Below are 26,445 nucleotides of genomic sequence, written 5' to 3'. Positions count from 1 at the left end.
ACACATATATATATCTATATATATTATTGCTGCAATTCTGGAGCCATTCCAATATTCGCTCCCAATATCCCCATAACAGGGTGCTATGTTCATATCTGATACATCATTTTTCCTCTTAACGCATGCTGATTATTACATGTCACAGTAGCAGGATGCAAATAAATGAAACAGTCTCTTTTTTAAATTGCATGTCATGTCACAATCTATTCATTCTATGAACGCTTCAGTAACATGCCTTTTTCAAAGTCCATAGGAGAAAAAAACATACAGTTTCCATTAGAGAACAAAATCTTAACAAAGAGAACATTAATATGATATATTCTTAAAGCTGGCAATCTATGATTAATCTCCAGCGCCACCCAAATCCCAGCACCCAACCTGATGCACGCCATGCCCCCGCCCACCTAAGCCTCATAGCTGAAAAAGCAGACTTTATGCAATTATTATTACATTAAACTATTTACAGTAACTTGGAAATATGGCACCAAATTTGGTAGTAAAGAAAACAACTTGTGGGTTACACGTTAAAATGTTCTGTGAGTAAATACTTCTGTTTCCTGTGTAATGGAAAAAGAAGGGCTTGTTGGAATTCCATTAATTCCTTTAGTGCTTCATACTGTAGTCAGTTCTTTAAGAATGCATAATACAGTGAGAGAGGAAGGGGTGCTAGTGGGGGAGTGGGGGGAAGGGGGGGTGCTAGTGGGGGAGCGGGTGCTAGTGGGGGAGTGGGGGGAGGAGGGGGTGCTAGTGGGGGAGCGGGGAGGGGTGCTAGTGGGGGAGCGGGGGAGGAGGGGGTGCTACTGGGGGAGCGGGTGGAGGTGGGGGTGCTACTGGGGGAGCGGAGAGGAGGGGGTGCTACTGGGGGAGCGGGGGAGGGGGGGGTGCTACTGGGGGAGCGGAGGGAGGAGGGGGTGCTAGTGGGGGAGCGGAGGGAGGAGGGGTGCTACTGGGGGAGCAGGGGAGGAGGGGGTGCTACTGGGGGAGCGGAGAGGAGGGGGTGCTACTGGGGGAGCGGAGAGGAGGGGGTGCTACTGGGGGAGCAGGTGGAGGAGGGGGTGCTACTGGGGGAGCGGGGGAAGGAGGGGTGCTACTGGGGGAGCAGGGAGAGGAGGGGGTGCTACTGGGGGAGCAGGGAGAGGAGGGGGTGCTACTGGGGGAGCGGAGAGGAGGGGGTGCTACTGGGGGAGCAGGTGGAGGAGGGGGTGCTACTGGGGGAGCGGGGGAAGGAGGGGGTGCTACTGGGGGAGCGGGGAAAAGGGAGGGTGTGCTAGTGGGGGTGTGGGGATGGGGAGAGGAGAGTAGGGGGTGCTACTGGGGGAGCGGGTACGGGGAGAGGAGGGGGTGCTAGTGGGGGTGTGGGGACGGGGAGAGGAGGGGGTGCTAGTGGGGGAGCGGAGGGAGGGGGTGCTACTGGGTGAGCGGGGACGGTGAGAGGAGGGTTGCTAGTGGGGGTGTGGGGACAGGGAGAGGAGAGGGGGGGTGCTAGTGGCGGAGCGGAGGGAGGGGGTGCTAGTGGGGGAGTGGGTAGAGGAGGGGGTGCTAGTGGGGGAGCAGAGGGAGGGGCTCCTACTGGGGGAGTGGGGATGGGGAGAGGAGGGGGTGCTAGTGGGGGTGTGGGTAGAGGAGGGGGTGCTACTTGGGGGAGTGGAGACAGGGAGAGGAGGTTTCCAGTTTGTGCTGAGGTATAATTTTAGTGTTGATTTTTGACGTTTTTTTAAAGGTGCATCACCTCTTCTTGGCTCCTCCTTACAGTGGAGCTGCAGCAGGGAAGGAAAATAACTGAAAGAAATTTTTCATTCCTTCAGCAACTCAACTTCACCCATCATCCCTGCTCTGACTCTGCAGAACAAAGGCATACACACTGCTTTATCTCTCGCACACACACGTGCAGGCATACATTCTTGCATATGCACACATACATAAAGAATTTAAGGGACTATGACCTCTTGCAAAAGCAAAGGATAATTTTTTTTAGGTGAGACTTATTTCTTATTTAACTATCCTTATTTCATATTCTTACAGTAATTAGTCCTATGTCTTCTTTTTCCAGTGTGTTCTCTTGGAAGGCACCTAGTGTCACCTAGGATTCAGCGCACAACTCCCCCTACAGTTAAAATTTAACTTTAGTTACAGCAACAAAACTGCCCTTGACGTACTTTCTCTCTCTTGTAGAGTCCAAAAAGTTCTTCTCTCCAATACTCCAATGTGGCCATGTGAAGTCCCTCTGCGCTCCTGAATAATGTTGCAGTGTACATAGAGTTAGTGCCCCTTAGGGTGGGGGGAGCTGGGCTAAGTGTTTGTCCTCTCCAGAAAAAGCTTGCTTGGTCCAGAAGTCCAGGTCCCCCCATGTGGAGGAACCTCTGTCAGACATAGGCTGACTCACTGGACTGAGTCCTGCCCAGGTTGGGGGCCTGGGACAGATGCGGCACGTCCTTCTTACGCACCTCACAGATGGACTTCCTGCGGGCCTGAACACCCCTGACGGCCGTCTTGATCTTCCTCCAGCCCAGGTGGTTGAGCTCGGCCAGGTTGAGCAGCACACAGATGCCGCTCACTGCAAACATGAAAATCAGGAACACCGTCTTCTCTGTAGGGCGTGACACGTAGCACTCCACCTCCTTCACACAGGGGTAGCGGTCACACTCAAACATCCCTGGTACGTTGAAGCCATACAGGAAGTACTGGCCGGCCAGGAAGCCGATCTCCAGCACGTTACGGAACACCACCTGGATGACGTAGAAGCGGGAGATGCCCTCCTGCCGCCGCACCTTGGCACTCTTGGCCTGCGTGAGCCCCCGGGACACGTTGGGGATCTCCTTGACCTCCAGGTCCTGCTCCTCCTTGCCGCTGTCGGGGTTCTGCACCAGGATGCCATTGATGTTGCGCAGCTTGCGGGCGTGGTGATCGCCTCCACGACCGTGGTGACTTGCGTGACCGTGGTCTATGTAGGGGTGTAGGATGGAGTAACTGCGGTCACGCTGCTTGGCGGACTGGTGTACGGAGTAGGTGATGAAGCATAGGCTGGGCGTACAAACCAAGATGATCTGGAAGACCCAGAAGCGGATGTGGGATATAGGGAAGGCCTTGTCGTAGCAGGCCTGGTTGCAGCCCGGCTGCATAGTGTTGCAGATGAACATTATCTGCTCGTCCTCATAGACCTTTTCACCCACTATACCTACTATCAAAATACGGAAGATCACTACTACAGTCAGCAGGATCCTGGAGAGAAAGAAAGAGGAGAGAAGGAAGGGGGGAAGAAGAAAAATACAGAATTTCAGTTGTGTTATCAGGAGTGTAAAATGTCCCTGTAAGAAATGTGTCACAGAGCAGAACAAAGAATCATTGTAAGTACTGTGATACTGATAGTATACTGTATGATGTTACTGGTCTATTATAATTCAGTAAAAGTGCCTCAGCACTGTGTTTGCATGTTGGATTTGACTTTTATTATGTGTGAGTTAGAGTGACATCATTAGTCTTGCCAATAAAGGCTGTGCTTATGTACCTCAGCTCAACCATAGCAAATCAATAGAGACAAAAGCAGCTCTCACACCAAGGACAAGTTTTATCAGATGTGTGTAGTAGTGTGTGTGTGTGTGTGTTTGCGTGTGGACGAATCCCTCAGCTGCTGCAGCGTGTACAGAGGGGTGGAGTTGTTGCGCTCTAAATAGCATGCTCACGTGAACACACTACCGACTGTGCACACACTGATTGAATCAAATCTGTTTCAACGTAATTTGTCAACATATTGTGACGTGTAATCAATGTGGATAATACATTGGATTTTTTAAAAGTCATCAGTATGGAATCTCATCAAGTTCCAAATGTGTTGATAGCTCAGCTAAAATGAGCACAGTTGTTTCCAAAGTTAAGCAGGGTATATAGAGGTAGGCGTCTGGATGGTCTCACTGAAGTGCATTACCCCTGATATACCAGTAGGAGTCACTGTTCAGGCAGAAATCGTTGGATTGTGCCTTCACATTTTATTTAAATATACCTCTTTATTTGGATTGATAGCATGACGTTGAAACAATGTTGATTTAAATATACCATTTTACTATCAACATTTGAACAAGGTAAAATAAAATATTTATAATCAAATCTAAAATTCAACATAATTTCAACCACCTAATAATATACTGTATATATAATATAGTATGAATAATATTTTTTACATTTTATGTGGAATTTTCTATGCAATTTCAACATATACATAGTTCTGATGATTATATTGAAATGAGATTGCTGTAACAACCTAATAGTTAGATTAAGTCAATGTATTTACATTGAAGTTTAACCCTAATTTCAATGTTTACAACGCTGTTTGAAATTAGATGAAAACATTACTGGTTGATTACTTTTTCCTAATCCAATTTTCCACGTTGATTCCATTTCAACCAGTGTGTGCCCAGTGGGTATGCAAGATGAGGGGATTTCACACGAATAGTGGGGATTTCACACTCATCAACACTCCTTAGCTGAATGAGAACAACACACTCACAGAAAAACTATTCAGACTTACACATTCAAATGTGTGTGTGTGTGTGCATGTATGCATGTGTTTATGTGTGTGTTGCTGTGTGTGAGATTTAAGACACAAAGGAGGAAGGAAGGAGAGGATGGAGAGAAGGAGAGTCTCAGTCATTACTGTGAATAATGAACATGTGGGTCCCTGCATGAATATCCATTTTGTTGCTGGCTGAGCGTAACCCCACCTGTCTCCTAGCCAGCCAGCATTTCCATTCATTTTTCAACATTAGACAGATAAGAGATGAGCTCTCGCCCTCATAGCTCTGCCTTTCGAGACATGAGTTGAGAGCCTAATCCCACACCTCCTCAATCTACCCAGAACTATTACATCCACACACAGACACACAAGATCTAAACGGCATTATATTGTAGGCTACTATACTTTATCTATGCTTCCTTATGTACTACAATATGCTCCACTGGCATCAGTGGATATGTAAACCAAATCAGCTATGTTTAAAATCCACTGCTAGGGCTGCCCTGGAGCAATGCCCCATCTCTCCTGCTCTTTCTCCCTCCCTTTCTGTGTATTCATTATTTAGGACACAATATTGGGGAAGTGTTCAATGGGACATTGATTGAGTGTGTGCACTTTATTTGGACCACTAGCCTGTAGAGTTCCTCAGAAGATGCAGACCTCCATTTCCACTGTAGCTAAGCAGCTTAGATAGCCTCCATTTTACGTGCCATAGGCAGCTACCAGTGGCTGTTCAATTAAAGTCTGTAGCACTGCTGAACACGTGCTGGCATTTTTCCCCTATCTCTCTCTCTGTCCCTCCCTCCCCCTCCATATCTCCTGTTCTCTCCCTCTCTCTTCTAGTTTTTTAATAGCAAAGTGTCAAAGGAGACCCTGGTGTGTCTTTAAAATTAGCCCCACACCCACTCTTCATAGCCGGTTACCACAGCAACCACCTTTTGAACCAGTCAGTGCGGAGGCTCAGAGAGAGAGAGGAGAGAGCGAGAGATGAAAGGAACATGAGGGTCGAGGGAGTAAGAGAAACAAGAATTGTGTGTGTGGGGGGGGGGGGGGGAGAAGTGAAATAAACCTAGATAAAGGTAAGAGACAGGCAGATTTAAAATGAGAAAGATCAAATCAAATAACATTTTATTTGTCACATGCGCCAAATACAACAGGTATCGGGCCTTACCTTTAAATGCTTACTTAGAAGCCATTACTTAACAATGCAGTTAAAGAAATAGAGTTAAGAAAATATTTACTAAATAAACTAAAGTAAATAAAATGTAATCAAATAAAAAAGTAACAAGCAAATGGCATAACAATAACGAGGCTCTGTACAGGGGGTACCGGTACCGAGTCAATTTGTGGGGGTACAGGTTAGTCGAGGTCATTTGTAAAGTGACCATGCATAGATAATAAACAGAGAGTAGCAGCAGTGTAAAAACAAAGGGGTGGGGGGTCAATGTAAATAGTCTGGGTGGCCATTTGATTAATTGTTCAGCAGTCTTATGGCTTGGGGGTAGAAGCTGTTAAGGAGCCTTTTGGTCCTAGACTTGACGCTCCGGTGCCTACTTGCTGTGCGGTAGCAGGGAGAACAGTCTATGACTTGGGTGACTGGAGTCTTTGACAATTTTTTGGGCCTTCCTCTGACACCGCCTAGTATATAGCTCCTGGATGTCAGGAAGTTTGGCCCCAGTGATGTACTGGGCCGTACGCACTATTGTCAGATGCCAAACAGTTGCCATACCAGGCGGTGATGCAACCAGTCCGGATGCTCTCGATGGTGCAGCTGTAGAACTTTTGAGGATCTGGGGACCCATGCCAAATCTTTTCAGTCTCTTGAGGGGAAAACGTGTTGTCGTGCCCTCTTCACAACTGTCTTGGTGTATTTGGACCATGATAGTTCGTTGGTGATGTGGACACCAAGGAACTTGAAACTCTCGACCCGCTCCACTTCATCCCCGTCAATGTTAATGTGTGCCTGTTCGGAGGTCTCTGACCTCTTCCCTATAGGCTGTCTCATTATTGTTGGTGATCAGGCCTACCACTGTTGTGTCATCAGCAAACTTAATGATGGTGTTGGAGTAGTGCTTGGCCATGCAGTCGTGGGTGAACAGGGAGTACAGGAGGGGACTGAGCACGCACCCCTGATGGGCCCCAGTGTTGAGGATCAGCGTGTCAGATGTGTTGTTGCCTACCCTGACCACCTGGGGGCGGCCCGTCAGGAAGTCCAGGATCCAGTTGAAGAGGGAGATGTTTACTTCCAGGGTCCTTAGCTTAGTGATGAGCTTTGTGGGCACTATGATGTTGAACGCTGAGCTGTAGTCAATGAACAGCATTCTCACGTAGGTGTTCCTTTTGTCCAAGTGGGAAAGGGCAGTGTGGAGCGCAATTGAGATTGCGTCATCTGTGGATCTATTGGGGCGGTATGCGAATTAGAGTGGGTGTAGGGTTTCCGGGATGATGGTGTTGATGTGTGCCATGACCAGCCTTTCAAAGCACTTCATGGCTACCGACGTGAGTGCTATGGGCGGTAATCATTTAGGCAGGTTACCTTCACTTTCTTGGGCACAGGGACTATGGTGGTCTGCTTGAAACATGTTGGTATTACAGACTCGGTCAGGGAGAGGTTGAAAATGTCAGTGAAGACACTTGCCAGTTGGTCCGCGCATGAGTACACGCCCTGTTAATCCATCTGGCCCTGTGGCCTTGTGAATGTTGGCCTGTTTAAAGGTCTTGCTCACATCAGCTACGGAGAGCGTGATCACACAGTCGTCCGGAACAGCTGGTCCTCTCATGCATGCTTCAGTGTTGCTTGCCTCGAAGCGAGCATAAAAGGCATTTAGCTTGTCTGGTAGGCTTTAGCTCGTCACTGGGCAGCTCGCAGCTGAGTTTCCCTTTGTTGTCCATAATATTTTTCAAGCCCTGCCACATCCGATGAGCGTCAGAGCCAGTGTAGTAGGATTCAATCCTAGTCCTATATTGACGCTTTGCCTGTTTGATGGTTCGTCTGAGGGCATAGCGGGATTTCTTATAAACGTTCGGATCAGTGTCCCAATTCTTGAAAGCAGCAGCTCTAGCCTTTAGCTCAGTGCGGATGTTGCCTATAACCATGGCTTCTTGTTGGGAAATGTACGGGCACTGTGGGGATGACTTCATTAATGCAGCTATTGATGAAGCCGGTGACTGAGGTGGTATACTCCTCAATGCCATTGGATGAATCCCGGAACATATTCCAGTCTGTGCAAGCAAAACAGTCCTGTAGCATAGCATCCGTGTCATCTGACCACTCCCGTATTGAGCGAGTCACTGATACTTCCTGCTTCAGTTTTTGCTTGTAAGCAGGAATCAGTAGGATAGAATTACGGTTAGATTTGCCAAATGGAGGGTGAGCGAGAGTTTTGTATGCGTCTCTGTATGTGGAGTAAAAGTGGACTAGAATTTTTTTTCCTCTGGTTGCACATGTGACATGCTGGTAGAAATGAGGGAAAACTGATTTAAGTTTGCCTGCATTAAAGTCCCCGGCCACTAGGAGTGCAGCTTCTGGATGAACATTTCTTGTTTGCTTATGGCCTTATACAGCTTGTTGAGTGAGGTCTTTGTGGTGGCAAATAGATGGCTACGAATAATATAGATGAGAACTCTCTTGGTACATAGTGTGGTCCATAGCTTATCATGAGGTATTCTACCTCTGGCAAGCAATAGATCGAGACTTCTTTAATATTAGACATTGCGCACCAGCAGTTATTGACAAATAGACATACACCCCGCCCCTCGTCTTATCAGACGTAGCTGCTCTGTCCTGCCAATGCACGGAGAAGCCAGCCAGTTCTATATCATCTGTGTCGTCGTTCAGCCACGTCTTGGTGAAATAAGATATTAGAGTTTTTAATGTCCCGTTGGTAGGATAGTCTTAATCGTAGATCATCCAGTTTGTTTTCCAATGATTGCACGTTGACCAATAATACGGAGGGTACCTTCGTGTTGAACTCATTAAAGAAAACATCTGCTGAAGTGGAGGGAAATAGTGATGGAACAAATTCCTAGCATGGCAGCAGAGCAGAGGCAGACAGGGTAGAACATGTGTTACTGTGGTACAGATTAAATAGAGCAGCATGCTGCTGCAGGACTGTTCTCACACCACCTGGGCCTTGTGCGTGTGTGTGTGGGTGTTTGTGTGTTTGCGTAAGCATATGTTTGTGTGTACATGTGTGTGTTTGTGTATGTATGTGCATGTGTGTGTACTTGGATGTGTGTGTGTGTGTGTGTGTGTATAATCCATGTATATCCCTTGTTTGTGCAAGATGGCATGTGCGTCTGGCCGTTTGGAGCAGCTGTGAGTGTGTACGCTACACTACCTCTCATTGTGTTTGAAAATAAAATGGAAGAGATCTTTACGCATTTGGTGTTTCAGATGTGAAATGCATGCCAAGTACACTGTTACACACTCCTGTTCTTACAATACACACGTGAATGCAGGGAATAACACAAGCAAACACACGCAAACACACACACACTCGTTTTCTCATGTACAGTCAGGTCCATAAGTATTTGGACAGTGACACAATTTGCATCATTTTGGCACCACCACAATGGATTTGAAAGGAAACAGTCAAGATGTGCTTGAAGTGTAGACTTTCATCTTGAATTTAAAGGTTTTGTCAAAATTATTGTATGAACCGTGTAGGAATTACAACAATTTGTATACACCCCCCCCCCCCCCCCCCACACGCACACACACACACTTTTAGGGGCTCAAAAGTAATTGGACAAACTAACACAATCATAAATTCAATTGTGAGTTTTGATACTTGGTTGCAAATCCTTTGCAGTCAATGACTGCCTGAAGTCTGGAACCCATAGACATCACCAGATGCTGGGTTTCTTCCTTGGTGATGCTCTGCCAGGTCTTTACTGCAGCTGTCTTCAGTTCCTGCTTGTTCTTCGGGCGTTTTGCCTTCAATTTTGCCTTCAGCAAGTGAAATGCATGCTCAATTGGATTCAGGTCAGGTGATTGACTTGGCCATTGCAGAACATTCCACTTCTTTGCCTTAAAAAAGTATTGGGTTGCTTTTGCAGTAAATTGAACCTTTATTAAACTAGACAAGTCAGTTAAAAACAAATGTTTATTTACAATGACGGCCTACCGGGAAACTGCCTTGTTCAGGGGCAGAACAACAGATTTTTACCTTGTTAGGGTCGGGGATTCGATCCAGCAACCTTTCGGTTACTAGCCCAAAACTCTAACCACTAGGCTACCTGCCGCACCACCACAGATGAGGTGGTATTCTTCGAATCATGAGCAGTTCCTTCCCTTCTCCATACTCTTCTCTTCCCATCATTCTGGAACAAGTTGATTTTTGTCTCATCTGTCCATAGGATGTTGTTCCAGAACTGTACAGGGGGTTTTTAGACTTAAAAAACACCTCTAATCTGGTCTTCCTGTTTTTGAGGCTTACCAATGGTTTACATCTTGTGGTAAAAACTCTATATTTACTCTGGTGAAGTCTTCTCTTGATTGTTGACTTTGACACAGATATGCCTACCTCCTGGAGGGTGTTATTGATCTGGCCAACAGTTGTGAAGGGGTTTTTCTTCACCAGGGAAATAATTATTCGGTCATACACCACAGTTGTTTTCCGTGGTCTTCCGGACCTTTTGATGCTCCTGAGCTCACCTGCACGTTCTTTCTTTTTAAGAATGTACCAAATAGTTGATTTGGCCACACCTAATGTTTTTGCTATCTCTCTGGTGGGTTTTTTCAGCCTAATGATGGCTTGCTTCACTGGCAGTGACAGCTCTTCAGACTTCATATTGAGGGTTAACAGCAACAGATTCCAAATACAAATACCACAAATCAAATCTAGATCTTTTATCTGCTTACTTGTAAATGAACTAATGAGGAAACAACACACACCTGGCTGAACAGCCAATTGTCCAATTAGTTGTGGTCCATTAAAAAGGGGGGGACCACATATAAAAAGTGCTGTAATTCCTACACCATACACCCGATTTGGATGTGAAAACCCTCAAATATTCATGATTTAATTTCAACTTCAATATGCTGTGGTAGACAGCTAAAATAATAATAGCTTGGTCAATGCCCAAATATTTATGGACCTGACTATAAGTGCTTGTCTCCTTGATGGTTTGACCGGACATGGAGGTTAGTCTGTATGAAGTGAGGGGTATTGATGTTTCTTTTCAGCAAAGCATTTGACAGACACTGCTAGATGAGAAGCAATTGGTGTCCTGTTCCAAAAAGCCAATGGCAAAGACCCTTATTATACCGACTGTATCTCTGGGCTTTGAAATGTAAGAATATATAGAGCTGTGGCAGATGATTGTCCTGCCAATGTATTGAATGTATAATAGAACAAGACAAGCTTCTGTAGGGGATAGTGGGGTAAGTTGAGACATTTTTACATTCAGCTTCACTCCGTCAAGGGAAATATAGTATTATTTCTAACAAAGACATATTTCAGGATGTTGAGTATCTATAGAAATAATCAGAATTCATGTAAACATTACAGTTTTGAAAACATAGCTTGTCCAAAAAAAGTGGTCTCTTGGAACAACCTAGCCCGGGTATGGGGTAAGTTGAGCCACGGGACAGGGTATGTTATGCCGCCTACAAATTCCTGTAATGAATGAAATATTACCATGTCTATTTTTATTTCCCAAACACAATTCAACACAATCACAATAGGTTTTTTGTTATTTAATAATTTAAAATGTAATAATAAAACATTTGAACACAGGCTTAACACCTAGCAAACACTGTACTTTTTTTTTTACACCTTTAACATAAGCCAGGCCCTGTTGTTACCTCATATCCCAGCAATAATGCCTTGCATTACACCTGGGAAGAAAACACTTACATTTGCTGAACTTGGCATTGGCTCAACCATTGGCTCCACTTACCCCATGGCAAACATTTTGACTATATTAGCCCACACAGCTACAAGGATGCACTAGGTTTAGGACCTCATATAGAAGCTTAGAAATACCCCAACTGATGTATAGAAGAATCTTAAAATGATATACATTGGTTTAGATACAAGCATCATACAAGCATCACAATAAATAAATTAGTTTCATTTCTCCCTTCACAGACCCCATGAAATGATTACCTCTTCCTAAATATTTGGTCAAATTATACATTTTCTGTATGGTTTCCTAGAAACAATGGTGGCTCAACTTACCCATTTGGCTCAACTTATCCCACTCACCCCTATATATCTCAACAACGGTAGAGTCTGTGTGTAAAAGAGTCTCTGCACTGTCAAGTCGTCACAGAGATGCTCTGAGTGAGTTTGTTTTGCAGCAGTTCCCTTGGTGCAGCCTGGTCCAGGTCCTGCTATCACTATGAGTGATTGTCATGATCGTTCAAACACCTGCTGTGTGCTGCATCAGTGAAGCGGGCCCTGCCCAGCCATGCGCGTCCACACCTACACTACACTACTCAAGCTGTCAGTTCAAACTACCACTGAATAGGACTGAATGGTTTCTATCTCCTAACCTACCTATAATCAACATGACACATGTGTTCATTAGGCCTCAATAGGGGTTCACAGCGAAGTTATTGTTATTGCCTGAATTCTTATTATTTTAATTTTCATTGACAACATTCACCTTTTTGAGGTCATCAGAGACATTAATGTGACAAACCATGTCAAGTTTGGCATTGATATCTCCAAAAAATAAGGACACCATGAACAATGAACCTTTTTGACAATGCAACGCTAATGCTTAAAATAATCATAAAAAATCTTCTTCTCATGGACTAAAAGTCAGATTCACTACAAAGGTGGTCTTTGCACTCATCACAATATTCCCTGAAGAGTTTGAAAAATTAAAGTTGATCCATTCAAAGATGGCCATACTATACTAGTTGACGTGTATTAGCACATACGCTAATATGCTAAAATATGCTAAGAATACTTCAAAAATCTTCTCATGAACCATATATAAATAGTTGCTGCATTCAAATATGGCTGCACTCTACCTATAGATGCATGTTAGCACATATGCTAATGCTAAACATACTCGTAAAATCTTCTTCTCATGAACCATAAGTCAAATTGACTCCAGATGTGGTACAGTATATAGACACAATGAATTAGCCTCTAATGAATCTGATAATGTTTAGTTGCTGAATTCAAAGATGGCCCCGCTACACCACTAGATGGCACTACATCAAACCCAGGCTAAAAGAACAGAACCTATGGACATGAGGCCATGAAATGTGGAATGCAAACGTTATGTACAGTACCAGTCAAAAGTTTGGACACGCCTACTCATTAAAGGGTTTTTCTTTATTTTTACTATTTTATACATTGTAGAATAATAGAAGACATCAAAACTATAAAATAACATAGTTGTTATTTGTTTAACACCGGTGTTAAACAAATCAAAATATATTTTAGATTTTAGATTCTTCAAAGTAGCCACCCTTTGCATTGATGACAGATTTGCACACTCTCTCAACCAGCTCCACCTGGAATGCTTTTCCAACAGTCTTGAAGAAGTTCCCACATATGCTGAGCACTTGTTGGCTGCTTTTCCTTCGGTCCAACTCATCCTAAACCAACTCAATTGGGTTGAGGTCGGGTGATTGTGGAGGCCAGGTCATCTGATGCAGCACTCCATCACTCTCCTTCTTGGTCAAATAGCCCTTATACAGCCTGGAGGGGTGTTGGGTCATTGTCTTGTTGAAATACAAATGATAGTCCCACTAAGCACAAACTAGATGGGATGGCGTATAGCTGCAGAATGTTTTATTTCACGAGGCAAGTCAGTTAAGAACAAATTCTTATTTTCAATGACGGCCTAGGAACAGTGGGTTAACTGCCTTGTTCAGGGGCAGAACAACAGATTTGTACCTTGTCAGCTCGGGGATTCAATCTTGCAACCTTTTGGTTACTAGTCCAATGCTCTAATCACTAAGCTACGCTGTCACCCCGGAAAGTCTCTTCTTCTTATTGGTGTCCTTTAGTAGTGGTTTCTTTGCAGTAATTCGACCACGAAGGCCTGATTCACACAGTCTCCTCTGAACAGTTGATGTTGAGATGTGTATGTTACTTGAACTATGTGAAACATTTATTTGGGCAGCAATTTCTGAGGCTGGAAACTCTAATGAACTTATCCTCTGCAGCAGAGGTAACTCTGGGTCTTCCTTTCCTGTGGCGGTCCTCATGAGAGCCAGTGTCATTATAGCGCTTGATGGTTTTTGCGACTGCACTTCAAAGTTCTTGAAATGTTTTGTATTGACTGACCTTCATGTCTTAAAGTAATGATGGACTGTCATTTCTCTTTGTTTATTTGAGCTTTTCTTGCCATAATATGGACTTGGACTTTTACCAAATAGGGCTATCTTCTGTATACCTCCCCTACCTTTTCACAACACAACTGATTGGATCAAACACATTAAGGAAAGAAATTCCACAAATTTACTTTTAACAAGGCACACCTATTAATTGAAATGCATTCCAGGTGACTACCTCATGAAGCTGGTTGAGAGAATGCCAAGAGTGTGCAAAGCTGTCATCAAGGCAAAGGGTGGCTACTTTGAAGAATCTCAAATATAAAATATATTTTGATTTGTTTAACACTTTTTGGGTTACTACATGATCCCATATGTGTTATTTCATAGTGTTGATGTCTTCACTATTATTCTACAATGTAGAAAATAGTAAAAATAAAGAAAAACCCTTGAATGAGTAGGTGTGTCCAAACTTTTGACTGGTACTGTATATGTCCTTAGAAGCTGTGTGAATATAAAGTCACTGCAACCTTAGATGACTGCACTAGACCAGTTGGTGGCACTATAGATGCCATTGGCACCAGTGACATAGGATACTAGAGCAATAACTATTGACCGAGTGGACTTTGTCTCATTTGAAATGAATGTGAGATTTAAATTATGCAGATTAACAATGGGACATATCACGAAAATAACATTGAAAATATTTCACAAATCTGAAGCATAAACCATTAGTCAAATTGACCCCAGAATTGATATATAAACTCAATAAATTAAGTACTGACTTTAAAAAATATTACCTGCTGCATTCAAAACCACCCTACAGCACTATACTTCACTTGTGTCATCCTTGTTGTATTGAGAGATAACCATAGTAATACTTCACTGATTGCACATAAAGGAACATAGTTCCTACATGATAGAGTGCTTGCTTTGTTATCCAACTTATCTTGTGTCCTTTCTGTCATCCTGTGGACCCTGTTCATTGCTGCTTACATCTATATTGTTTAATATATTATTGTATTGAATATGGTTGGATATTTCCATGTTTTGTATTTCCTTAGAAAGACACAGGTTATTAAGTTTCCCTTCCATCTACTAGACTCTGTAGAATTCACAGGGTTGCTTTTCCTGCAATGCTTGACTGGGGATATGTGATGGTGGTGCACAGTGTGAGTTTTACTGCAGTGCTGAACTGTTGGTTTATGCAAGTGTTGGACTGTCTGGGTGTAGGTGTGAGATGGTTTGGGATTCCGTGTGTGTGTGTGTGTGTGTGTGGTATTCTGCTGTGGAACAGGATAATCAGCATGGAGTAGATTGCTGCATTAGCAGAAAGCAGTGGAAGAAGGTCATCTAGAAACATCAGTGTTGCTAAACCCTGCAGAGAGAGAAAGGCCCATACATTAGAGCAAATTAAGGCAGGAAAGCCCTTGGGCCCTCACCAGCAGAATATCCGATGCCCGCTGCAGATGATCAAAAAGATTTAATTAGAAGTTCGCCTGCTTTTTTGAAACCTCTTCAATCAAGCCAAAGGCATAATGTACACAGGGCCATTGATTGAACTGTTTTAACTGGTCCAGAAGATCAAGGATGGGGATCCAGGCCACACATCTACACAGCACTGTATTACGGCATCAACGCTCCGGCATCAGATCCCTCACAGCAAGACATGCTGAAAAATGATCATGTCTTACATCAGTCAATCTCACACTGGCTATGTTTACACAGGCAGCCCAATTCTGATATGTTTTTTTACTAATAGGTATTTTGACCAATCAGATAAGCTCTTAAAAAGATCTGATATGAAAAAATCTAATGTGATTAGTCACAATACCCATCAGTGGAAAAAAGATCAGAATTTGGCTGCTTGTGTAAATGCACCCACTGAGTGCCCTACAGTGTGTCCTATACCTGGTGCTAACATGCGTCCTTTGTCCTGATTGTGTCCACATCCTGAATATTTCTCAAATCATTTGCAAACAGGAAGGGACCGGCCAAGAACGCCTTCATCACTGGTACATTAATCTGGACAGGCTGTTTCTATAGTAACTCACAACTGTGTATAAGCACGCTGCTTGCTGTGTATACTCATTATGAGTAAAAGTCTAAAAGTATTTGTTTTTAAATATACTTAAGTATCAAAAGTAGATTAAAAAGTATGCATAATTAAAAATTCCTTATATTAAGCAAACCAGATGGCACAATCTTCACACTCCAACACTCAGACATCATTTAAAAACAAAGCATTTGTGTTTAGTGAGTCCGCCAGATAAGAGGCAGTAGGGATGACCAGGGATGTTCTCTTGATAAGTGTGCAAATTGGACCATTTTCTGTCCTGCTAAGCATTCAAAATGTAACAAGTACTTTTGAGTGTCAGGGAAAATGTATGTAGTACATCATTTTCTTTAGGAATGTAGTGGAGTAAAAGCAAAAGTAGTCAAAAATGTAAATAGTAAAGTACTGATACCCCAAAACTACTTAAATAGTACTTTAAAGTATTTTTTACTTAAATACTTTGCACCACTGGTTAGCGCCAGGTATAAACAAAGCTCTTGAAAGCCACAGGATTCGAAGTATATGACGAAACTATACTTTTCAAGGTCTAACTTCTCCAGATCTGCATTGCATATGTACTGCAATTGATCAGTGCTCATCATGAGCATACACAGCAAGCAGCGTGCTTATACACAGTTGTGAGTTACTATAGAAACAGCCTGTCCAGATGAATGTACCAGTGATGAAGGCGTTCTTGGCTGGTATGCAATGTGATGTGAACCACCCTGCAGCCTCTAGCGATCCACCACAGCCAGGTCTCTAACTGGAGACCCAATTAGCTCATCCAGCTAAAGAGCATGTCTGATTGCAGCCCAAGTGGATAATTGAGTCTCAAAAGCTATCTTTGGATTCAGGATGACATTGTAATCACAAATCGGAGCAGGCTACTAGAGCTCTTAAAGTTATTCTGAAAGGTAGAAACAGCCAGTAAACTGAGTGTGTCTGTTGAAATATCTGCAGTGTGAAAATGGTTTATACTTGAAATGGTGTGTTGGTAATATTGCATAGCTTTGAAGACATTATATCCAATGCATTTTATGTATAGCCTCTAAACGCTCTGTAGCTGTCCTGTATTGCTTCTACAGTATATTTCAGTTTAGCTGTGTAGGCTGTCTAACCTGTGTGTTTATAACTCCAGTGTTAGATCCTATGGTAGCTCATTTAGTAGCTGGTGTGTTGGCTGGACACGCAGGCCCTGGCTCTCCCAGAGGCTCTCACACACATTCATCCACACAGCAGCTGCTGCCGTCAGCCTCAAGGGGCAACACCGGCCCTGAGCACTGACACCAGATGCACTGGGAAAACACACACATCGCACACACACACACACATCGCACACACACACACACACACACACACACACACACACACACACACACACACACACACACACACACACACACACACACACACACACACACACACACACACACACACACACACACACACACACACACACACACACACATACATACATACATCTCAAACACATACTAACACTCACAAATAGGCATGCATACAGACAGAACTAGCAGTAACATATACGTTATGGACAGTGCACTAACACCAAGGGCACAAAAACAGAGAGCTGTCACATAATGTTCAGCCACACATACTGGACACCCAGAGTGAAAATGTCATTTAATCTCATATGGAGCATGTCTCCATAACAAGACACAGCTCATTTCTGGTGGCAGGACATAATGAATGAAGACCTGACCAAGCACAGAGATTAGAGAGCTGAATTACATTACAACACTATGGCTATCACACTGCAGATGCATCTCTCTCTCTCCCCCTCCCTCACTCTCTCTCTTGCTCTCTCTCCCTCTCTCTCTCTCCGTCTCTTTGTCTCTCCCTCGCTCCTCCTCTTTCTCCCCCCCATCTCTCTTGCTCCCACTCTCAATTTGTGTTTGAGCTAGTTAAAATCCCATATTCTCCTCCCTAAATTCTCCTCCCTATTTAAGCATTTTTTGCAACGTTTACTTTTACTCCACTACATTCCTAAAGAAAATAATGTACTTTTTACTCCATACACTTTCTGACACCGAAAAGTACTTGTTACATTTCAAATGCTTAGCAGGACATGAAAATGGTCCAATTCATGCACTTATCAAGAGAACATCCCTGGTCATCCATACTGTCTCTGATCTGGCGGACTCACTAAACACAATTAGTATTTTACTGGGTGACTTTCATTTGAGTCATTTTCTATTAATGTATCTTTACTTTTACTCAAGTATGACAATTGGGTACTTTTTCCACCACTGCATGCCACTGATCATGATAACAACCTGTGCTGCCTACTCAGATCGTCTGCACATGGAACTGTCCCCTCTTTTCCTCCCTCTCCCTCTCTTTCCTCCTCCTTCCTCTGTGTATTCATGCTCCAAACCCCTCTCTTTCCTCCTCCTTCCTCTGTGTATTCATGCTCCAAACCCCTCTCTTTCCTCCTCCTTCCTCTGTGTATTCATGCTCCAAACCCCTCTCTTTCCTCCTCCTTCCTCTGTGTATTCATGCTCCAAACCCCTCTCTTTCCCCAGCCTCTGCAGCTTTATCCCTTCCTCCTCATCCATCCATCTCCTCGTTTCCATTGTTTCATCTCTCCCTGATCCACTAGTCCTCCATTATCCCCCCTCTCTTCGCACCACTCCTCTCTGGCACTGTCCCCACAACAGCATTGCAGTGAAAATGATGCATCAACACACTTCCTTTCTCTTTTACCTGCAAGGTGTTTAAATCTGATTTAATACAAGAACCCCCAGGCGTATTTCTCTCCTGGAAAAGCACATTACAGCTTTGTAAGGGAGATCACAGGTGGTTGTGTGTTTGTGTATCTGAAATAGCAGTCTGACCACATGAAACACAACTTCCCAGCCTTACACCAACACATTACAGTAGCTTAAATAAGACTCCTGTATACTAGCCCGACGACACACTTAATTCTTCCGCTGCTTCGTCGTTGGCTACATACAGTACTTTCGTCTGAGACCGCCATCATTGAAGTCATTTGTGGTGCCGAGGGGCACTGTACAAAACAAAGTCATAGGATCATCTCTAACCAATCAGAGTATCAAAGCCAATTACTGCTGTATTTGTGTTCTGGCTCTGGCCCAGCCCATCGGTTTCTGCACTAATCAGATGGCCCTGAATGTGTTCGCATTCGGTGAAGGGTCGGGGAGGTACTCAGATCCAGACTCATTGCGGAGAAGAAACTAACGTCTGTGGGCATACCATTTGGCTGGAACAAGGAGTCTGGACAGCCAGGCAACCTGTATACACTATGTACAATGCATTCGGAAAGAATTCAGACCCCTTGACTTTTTCCACATTTTGTTATGTTACAGCCTTATTGTAAAATTGATTAAATTGTTTATTTTTTCATCAATCTACACACAATACCCCATAATGACACAGCAAAAACAGGTTTTAATATTAAAATATATTAGAAATAAAAAAGCTGAAATTTCACATTTACGTAGGTATTCAGACACTTTACTCAGTACTTTGTTGGTGCACCTTTGGCAGCGATTACAGCCTCAAGTCTTATTGAGTATGACGCTACAAGCTTGGCAAAACTGTATTTGGGAAGTTTCTCCCAGTCTTCTCTGCAGATCCTCTCAAGCTCTGTCAGGTTAGATGGGGAGCATCGCTGCACAGCTATTTTCAGGTCTCTCCAGAGATGTTCGATCGGGTTCAAGTCCGGGCTCTGGCTGGGCCACTCAAGGACATTCAGAGATTTGTCCCGAAGCCTCTCCTGCGTTGTCTTGGCTGTGTGCTTAGGGTCATTGTCTTGTTTGAAGGTGAACCTTCGGCCCAGTCTGAGGTCCTGAGCGCTCTGGAACAGGTTTTCATCAAGGATCTCGCTGTACTTTGCGCCGTTCATCTTTCCCTTGATCCTGACTAGTCTCCCAGTCTCTGCGGCTTAAAAACATTCCCACAGCATGATGCTGCCACCACCATGCTTCACCGTAGGGATGGTACCAGGTTACCTCCAGACGTGACGCTTGGCATTCAGGCCAAAGAGTTCAATCTTGGTTTCATCAGACCAGATAACCTTGTTTTCATGTTCTGAGAGTCCTTTAGGTGCCTTTTGGCGAACTCCAAGTGGGCTGTCATGTGTCTTTTACTGACGATTGGCTTCCGTCTGGCCACTCTACCATAAAGGCCTGATTGGTGGAGTGCTGCAGAGATGGTTGTCCTTCTGGAAGGTTCTCCCATCTCCACAGAGGAACTCTGGAGGTCTGTCAGAGTGACCATTTGGTTCACCTCCCTGACCAAGGCCCTTCTCCTCCATTTGCTCAGTTTGGCTGAGCGGACAGCTCTAGGAAGAGTGTTGGTGGTTCCAAACTTCTTCCATTTAAGAATGATAGAGGACACTGTGTTCTTGGGGACCTTCAATGCTGTAGACATTTTTTGGTATCCTTTCCCAGATCTGTTCCTCGACACAATCCTGTCTCGGAGCTCTATGGACAATTCCTTCGACCTCATGGCTTGCTTTTGCTCTGACATGCACTGTCAAATGTGGGTCCTTATATAGACAGGTGTGTGCCTTTCTAAATCATGTCCAATCAATTTAATTTACCACAGGTGGACTCCAAGTCTCAAGGATGCTCAATGGAAACAGGATGCACCTGAGCTCAATTTCGAGCCTCAAAGGAAAGGGTCTGAATACTTATGTATTTTTTGCACAATTTTTTTTTAATTATGTGGAATTTTGTGTCAGTTAATGAGGATTTTATTTTATTCAATCCATTTTTTAATAATGGTGTAATGTAACAAAATGTGGAAAAGTAAAGGGGTTTGAATACTTTCCAAATGCACTGCATATATCTAAACACTTAGTCCCATAGCTGTAATAGCTATAAGCATCTAAGTTCAGGCAGAATGGACCAGCACAGAGATATCAGTTACCGCTAATGTCTAGAGGCTAACCAGACAGTTCTGTTGGCCAAACAGATTGAACATGGCCCAAACACTAAGGGATAATTTACAACACACCCTCATGTCCACATCAGCAGTATTGAGCAAGCTACAGGAGCAACCAGAGGAATCTATCTAGGCTACCGAGGGACAAAATGTACAAACTCCCAGCCATCAAATAGAAGACCAATATCTGTGGTGCACTATAGGGCCACCCATTTCACAATTCACATTACCACTTATTTACATTTTACATTTGAGTAATTTAGCAGACACTCTTAAAAGAAAGTGTAAGTGAGTGTTAGTTCACAAAAGGCATTTTATTTGGGGGGGGGGGGGGGGGGGGGGGGGTCGGTGTGAGAAGGTGATGTGGGGGGATGCTGTTGGATTATTTCAGATACTCTTTGAAGAGGTAGGGTTTCAGATGTTTTCGAAGATGGGCAGGGAGTCTGCTGTCCTAGGTTCAGGGGGAAGCTGGTTCCACCATTGGGGTTCCAGGACACCGAAGAGCTTGGACTGGGCTGAGCCGGACCTGCCCTCCGGTAGGGGTGGGATGCCCAAGAGACCAGAGGTGGCAGAACGGAGGGTTGGGGTGTAGGGTTTGAGCATAGCCTGAAGGTAGGGAGGGGCAGTTCCTCTTGCTGCTCCATAGGCAAGTACCATGGTCTTGTAGTGGATGCAAGCTTCGACTGGAAGCCAGTGGAGTGTGCAGAGGAGCGGGGTGACATGGGTGAACTTGGGAAGGTTGAACACCAGGCGGGCTGCAGCGTTCTGGATATGTTGCAGGAGTTTGATGGCACAAGTGGGGAGCCAACAGCGAGTTTCAGTAGTCTAGACAGGAGATGACAAGTGCCTGGATTAGGGTCTCCGCCACTTCCTGTGTGAGGTAGGGTTGTACTTTACAGATGTTGTAGAGCATGAACCTGCAGGAGTGAGTCACTGCTTTGATGTTTGCAGAGAATGACAGGGTGTTGTCCAGGTTAACACCAAGGTTATTTGCCTCTGGAAGGGGGACACTGTGCAGTTTTCAACTGTGATCGAGAGGTCTTTGAACAGGCAGGCCTTCCCCGGGAGGAAGAGCAGCTCCGTCTTGTCGAGGTTGAGCTTGAGGTGGTGGGCTCTCATTCAAGCTTCGATATCTGCTAGGCACGCAGAGATGCGTGTCGCCACCTGGGTGTCAGAAGGGGGAAGGAGAAAAGTAGTTGAGTGTCATCCGCATAGCAAGGATAGGAGAGACCATGTGAGGATATGACGGAGCCGAGTGACTTGGTGTATAGAGAGAAGAGGACAGGGCCTAGAACCGAGCCCTGTGGGTCACCAGTCGTGAGAGTATGTAGTGCAGACACAGATCCTCTCCATGTCACCTGGTGGGAGCGGCCTGCCAGGTAGGATGCAATCCAAGAGTGTGCAGAGCCTAAGACACCCAGCCCTGAGATGGTGGAGAGGATCTGATGGTTCATGGTTTCGAAGGCAGCGTATAGATCTAGGAGGATGAGAACAGAGGAGAGAGAGTCAGCTTTGGCAGAGCGGAGAGCCTCCTTGACACAGAGAAAAGTAGTCACAGTTGAATGACCCGTCTTGAAGCCTGACTGGTTAGGGTAAAGAAGATCGTTCTGAGAGAGATAGCGAGAGAGTTGGTCTCTCGCTATTTCTCACGTCTGGTATAGAATGTGGAAACACCACAATGCCTTTTACACCACACATATAGATGCTACAGAGGAAGATGTGACAATTAATAAAAGGATTGACCGAAATTTAGCTTGAGGAGTATTAGTCTTGAAGTATGTTTGATATGGGGTAAAGCCTTTGTTGTCGGGCCTGTAAAATGCATGATCAACAGCAGCGCTCAGATTAAGTATAAAAGACATGAACAGAAGTCCATGTCTGCATTAATAATGCTCTCTGTCAGACGCTGCAGACAAATTGAGAGAGTTGTCTCTGCTTCTGAATGATTGCTTCTGAATTTTTTCATTCATTGATTAATTCTCTGATTAGTTTATTCCTCTTTTGCACCAGACAGGCTATCCATGATTCCAGCTGCCAAACAGAGGCTTGATCTCAACTTAAAGGAGATGTGAAGAAAATTCAGATCCCTTATCCCGTGTATCAATTGAATGGCACTCAGACACATGGAGAGATATGTATACACCAGTGGAGGCTGCTGAGGGGAGGACGGCTCATAATAATGGCTGGAACAGAGCAAATGGAATGGCATCAAACACACGGAAACCATGTGTTTAATGTATTTGATACCATTCTACTGATTCCACTCCAGCCATAACCACGAGCCCGTCCTCCCCAATTAAGGTGCCACCAACCTCCTGTGGTATACACTCTCACCTATTTGGTTTTGTTGTTTGTGTGGTCTACTTCATTTGTATCTTTCTGAACTTTGATACTCTAGCATGACCCCAAACCATATGCACCATATGATGTTGAATAACGTGAAAGAAAATGACTATAGTGATACTACACCACCACCCTACATTGAACGCCTTGAACATTGTTGAGGGCGACATCTTCATAGTGCAAATGCACTGTCCAAAGTGAAAACCTCATAATTATCTGTCAATGTGATTTCATTTGAAACCTTTCTTAAACAATTTGCATGATGAAGAGGCTATTTATGTATTGCTCAGTTTAGTAAACTCAAGTTAAATAATCACCTCCGATTTAATTATTTAGGTGATTATGTAACTGAAGTTTAGTAAACTAAGCAATACATAAATAGCCTCTTCATAACGCAAATTGTTTAAGAAAAGTTTCAATTTAAATAATATAGTAATACATTCAGCATTATTACATCAAGGGAAATATAGTATTCTTTCTAACAAAGATATCTACGTATTTTTCAGGGTGTTGTGTATCCTTGGAAATAATCTGAATGCATGTAAACATAACAGTTTTGAAAACCTAGCTTTGCAAAAAAGTGGTCTCTTGGCACAACTTACCCTGGGTATGGGGTACATTGAGCATAGTGATGGGGTTAACATTGGGACACATTTCTGTTACTTTGTACTTTTTAAAAACACTTTCAACATAAGTTCAGGCCCTGGTGTAACCTCATATCCCAGTGACAATGCCTTGCATTTCACCTGGGAAGAAAACACTTCAATTGTGGCCTAGAAGGGGGCGAACCCAACTGAAGAATGAATTTGTCATCATTTGAACTTGAGTAATCACATGAATGCGAGGTGTCTTCAAAATACTATGCATAAAACGGACAAAATCTAATCATCATTTGTATGGGGTATATTGATTAGCCATTGGCTCAACTTTCCCCTGGACAGATGGCACAATTTACCTTAAAGCAACTAGTTTTACTATATTAACCCACAGATTTACAAGGATGCACTTTCATGCTAGTGTAACGATCTTCGTAATATTCTTCCTCCTCCTCGGACGAGGAGAGGAGAGAGGGATCAGATGACCAATGTGCAGCGAGGTATGTAGACTTAATGAATTTATTAGACACGACGAACACTGACACGAACTATACTTGAATATTTACAAAATAACAAACAAACAACGTAGACTGACCTGAACATGCAAACTACATATAACGAAGCACGCATGAACAGGAAAGAACGAACGAGACAGTACCGTGTGGTGCAATAAACACAGACACAGTGACAATCACCCACAAACAAACAGTGAGAACAGCCTACCTTAAATATGGTTCTCAATCAGAGGAACGTCAAACACCTGCCTCTAATTGAGAACCATATCAGGCACATTAAACCCAACATAGAAACACAACACATAGAATGCCCACCCAGCTCACGTCCTGACCAACAAAACAAAGGATTAACACAATAACTAGGGTCAGAACGTGACAGCTAGGTTTAGGACCTCATATTGTAGCTTATAGAGACCTCAACTGATGTATAAAACATTATTTAAACTATCTACTTTGGTTTAGATACAAGCATCATGAAACTTATAACACAATACATTAATTTGACTTTGTGAAAATCTGTTTTTTGGATCTAACCTGCTTACCACTTTCCACATATGGCTTCTTCCTTCACAGACTCCATGAAATGACAACCTCTTCCTAAATATTTGGTCACTGATTTTGTGTATGTTTTCCTAGAAACAAGGGGTGGCTCAACTAACACTTTGGCACGACTTACCCCACTTTCCTCTACTTTCCTCTACTGCCTTCTAGCCACACACTCTGATAGACATTATGTACACACACACAGACACAGAGACGGATGGGAGAGAAGGTCAGGCGTTGCCCTAGCGGCAGGGGACTACCTGGGGTTGAGGTCAATGAGCACAGCAGTTCAGTTGGCCTCCATGCTAACACAAGTAGCCAAGCTCTGTAGCCAAGCTCCCCAGCTCAACACGGAAGGACAGAAAGAGAGTACACTAGATTTCTTCTCTACTGGACTGTACTTCAAATCATACAGCTATATGTTTCACTGGGTAAGCAAGCATATGGAAATGTCAATGTTGTGTGTGTGTGATTATTCCGTACAGATGGTGAGTGCAGTTTACCAGTAACTCACATTGTGGTTAATGGGTGGAAAATCACACTTTGAATTTGACTAATCACACAGGCGAGAGACAATGAAGCAGATTTTTTACACCCCAGATAAAAAAATCGATCTATTACAGAATGAATGTTTGTCCTCAATGCATGTCTCCACTGCTAATAAGACTCCAATCTGTTCATGCATGACCTTCTGTTACTACACTGCTGTAACTAGAGAACACACAAAACCAGAGACTTCACTTGACAGCCTCAATTTACACAAAAAGCAATCTCGTCTCCTCCAAGTTCAGACTCATTTTTTCCACCTTCAACTCCTCCAACTCATGCTGCTCCGCTCTCTTCCACACTTCCATTTCTGTTCTCTGTCTCTGTATATCTCTCTCTCCTCTACTACTAGAGATCCCCCAATGCCCCTCCATCAATACCAGTGCCAATAGTTGAAATCAACATTAATTAACCCTAATGCCTTGTAATACCAGTTATTTATTATTTTCAATTAGCTTGTCCTTTAATTAATGATGGCCTACCAGACGAGCTAAATACCTTTTGTGCTCACTTTGAGGCAAGCAACACTGAAGCATGCATGAGAGCACCAGCTGTTCTGGATGACTGTGTGATCCCGCTTCCGTAGCCGATGTGAGCAAGACCTTTAAACATTCACAAGGCCGGGGGGCCAAATGGATTACCAGGATGTGCACTCAGAGCATGCGCGGACCAACTGGCAAGTGTCTTCACTGACATTTTCAACATCTCCCTGACAGAGTCTGTATAACCTACATGTTTCAAGCAGACCACCATAGTCCCTTAGACCAAGAATGTGAAGGTAACCTGCCTAAATGACTACCCCCATAGCACTCACGTCAGAAGCCATGAAGTGCTTTTAAAGGCTGGTCATGGCTCACATCAACACCATCATCCCGGAAACCCTATACCCACTCCAGGGGGGGGGGGGGGGAAGGGGAGGCAGAGAGTAGAGGCTACTGCTGAGACACACACACACACTTTCAATCAGAAAAACACAATCATCACACAAACATGCAAAAATTAAGAATAAAAAAAGTTTTACACACACACACACACACACACACACACACACACACACACACACACACGTGATGAGTGGCAGGAAAGTCTTACCTCCCAATCATGGTAGAATGTTGCTGGACAGCAGCCTCGAGCAGCCGCTCCAGAATGGTCCACTCCCCCAT

At 43.9% G+C, this 26,445-nt stretch overlaps 1 protein-coding gene across 1 annotated transcript; it reads right to left on the bottom strand.

Annotated features, from left to right (window-relative positions):
• Positions 1-2,363: 2,363 nt before the first annotated feature.
• Positions 2,364-26,445, bottom strand: LOC120044288 (gap junction delta-2 protein-like). The gene is made up of 2 exons (XM_038988899.1): positions 26,375-26,445; positions 2,364-3,219 (listed from the first exon to the last, which is right to left on the bottom strand). The coding sequence occupies exons 1-2, from the start codon at positions 26,443-26,445 to the stop codon at positions 2,364-2,366; spliced, it is 927 nt and encodes a 308-aa protein (XP_038844827.1).

Source organism: Salvelinus namaycush, chromosome 3, assembly GCF_016432855.1.
Source record: "Salvelinus namaycush isolate Seneca chromosome 3, SaNama_1.0, whole genome shotgun sequence".
NCBI classification, from domain to species: domain Eukaryota; kingdom Metazoa; phylum Chordata; class Actinopteri; order Salmoniformes; family Salmonidae; genus Salvelinus; species Salvelinus namaycush.
This window is presented reverse-complemented; position numbering and strand designations above follow the sequence as displayed.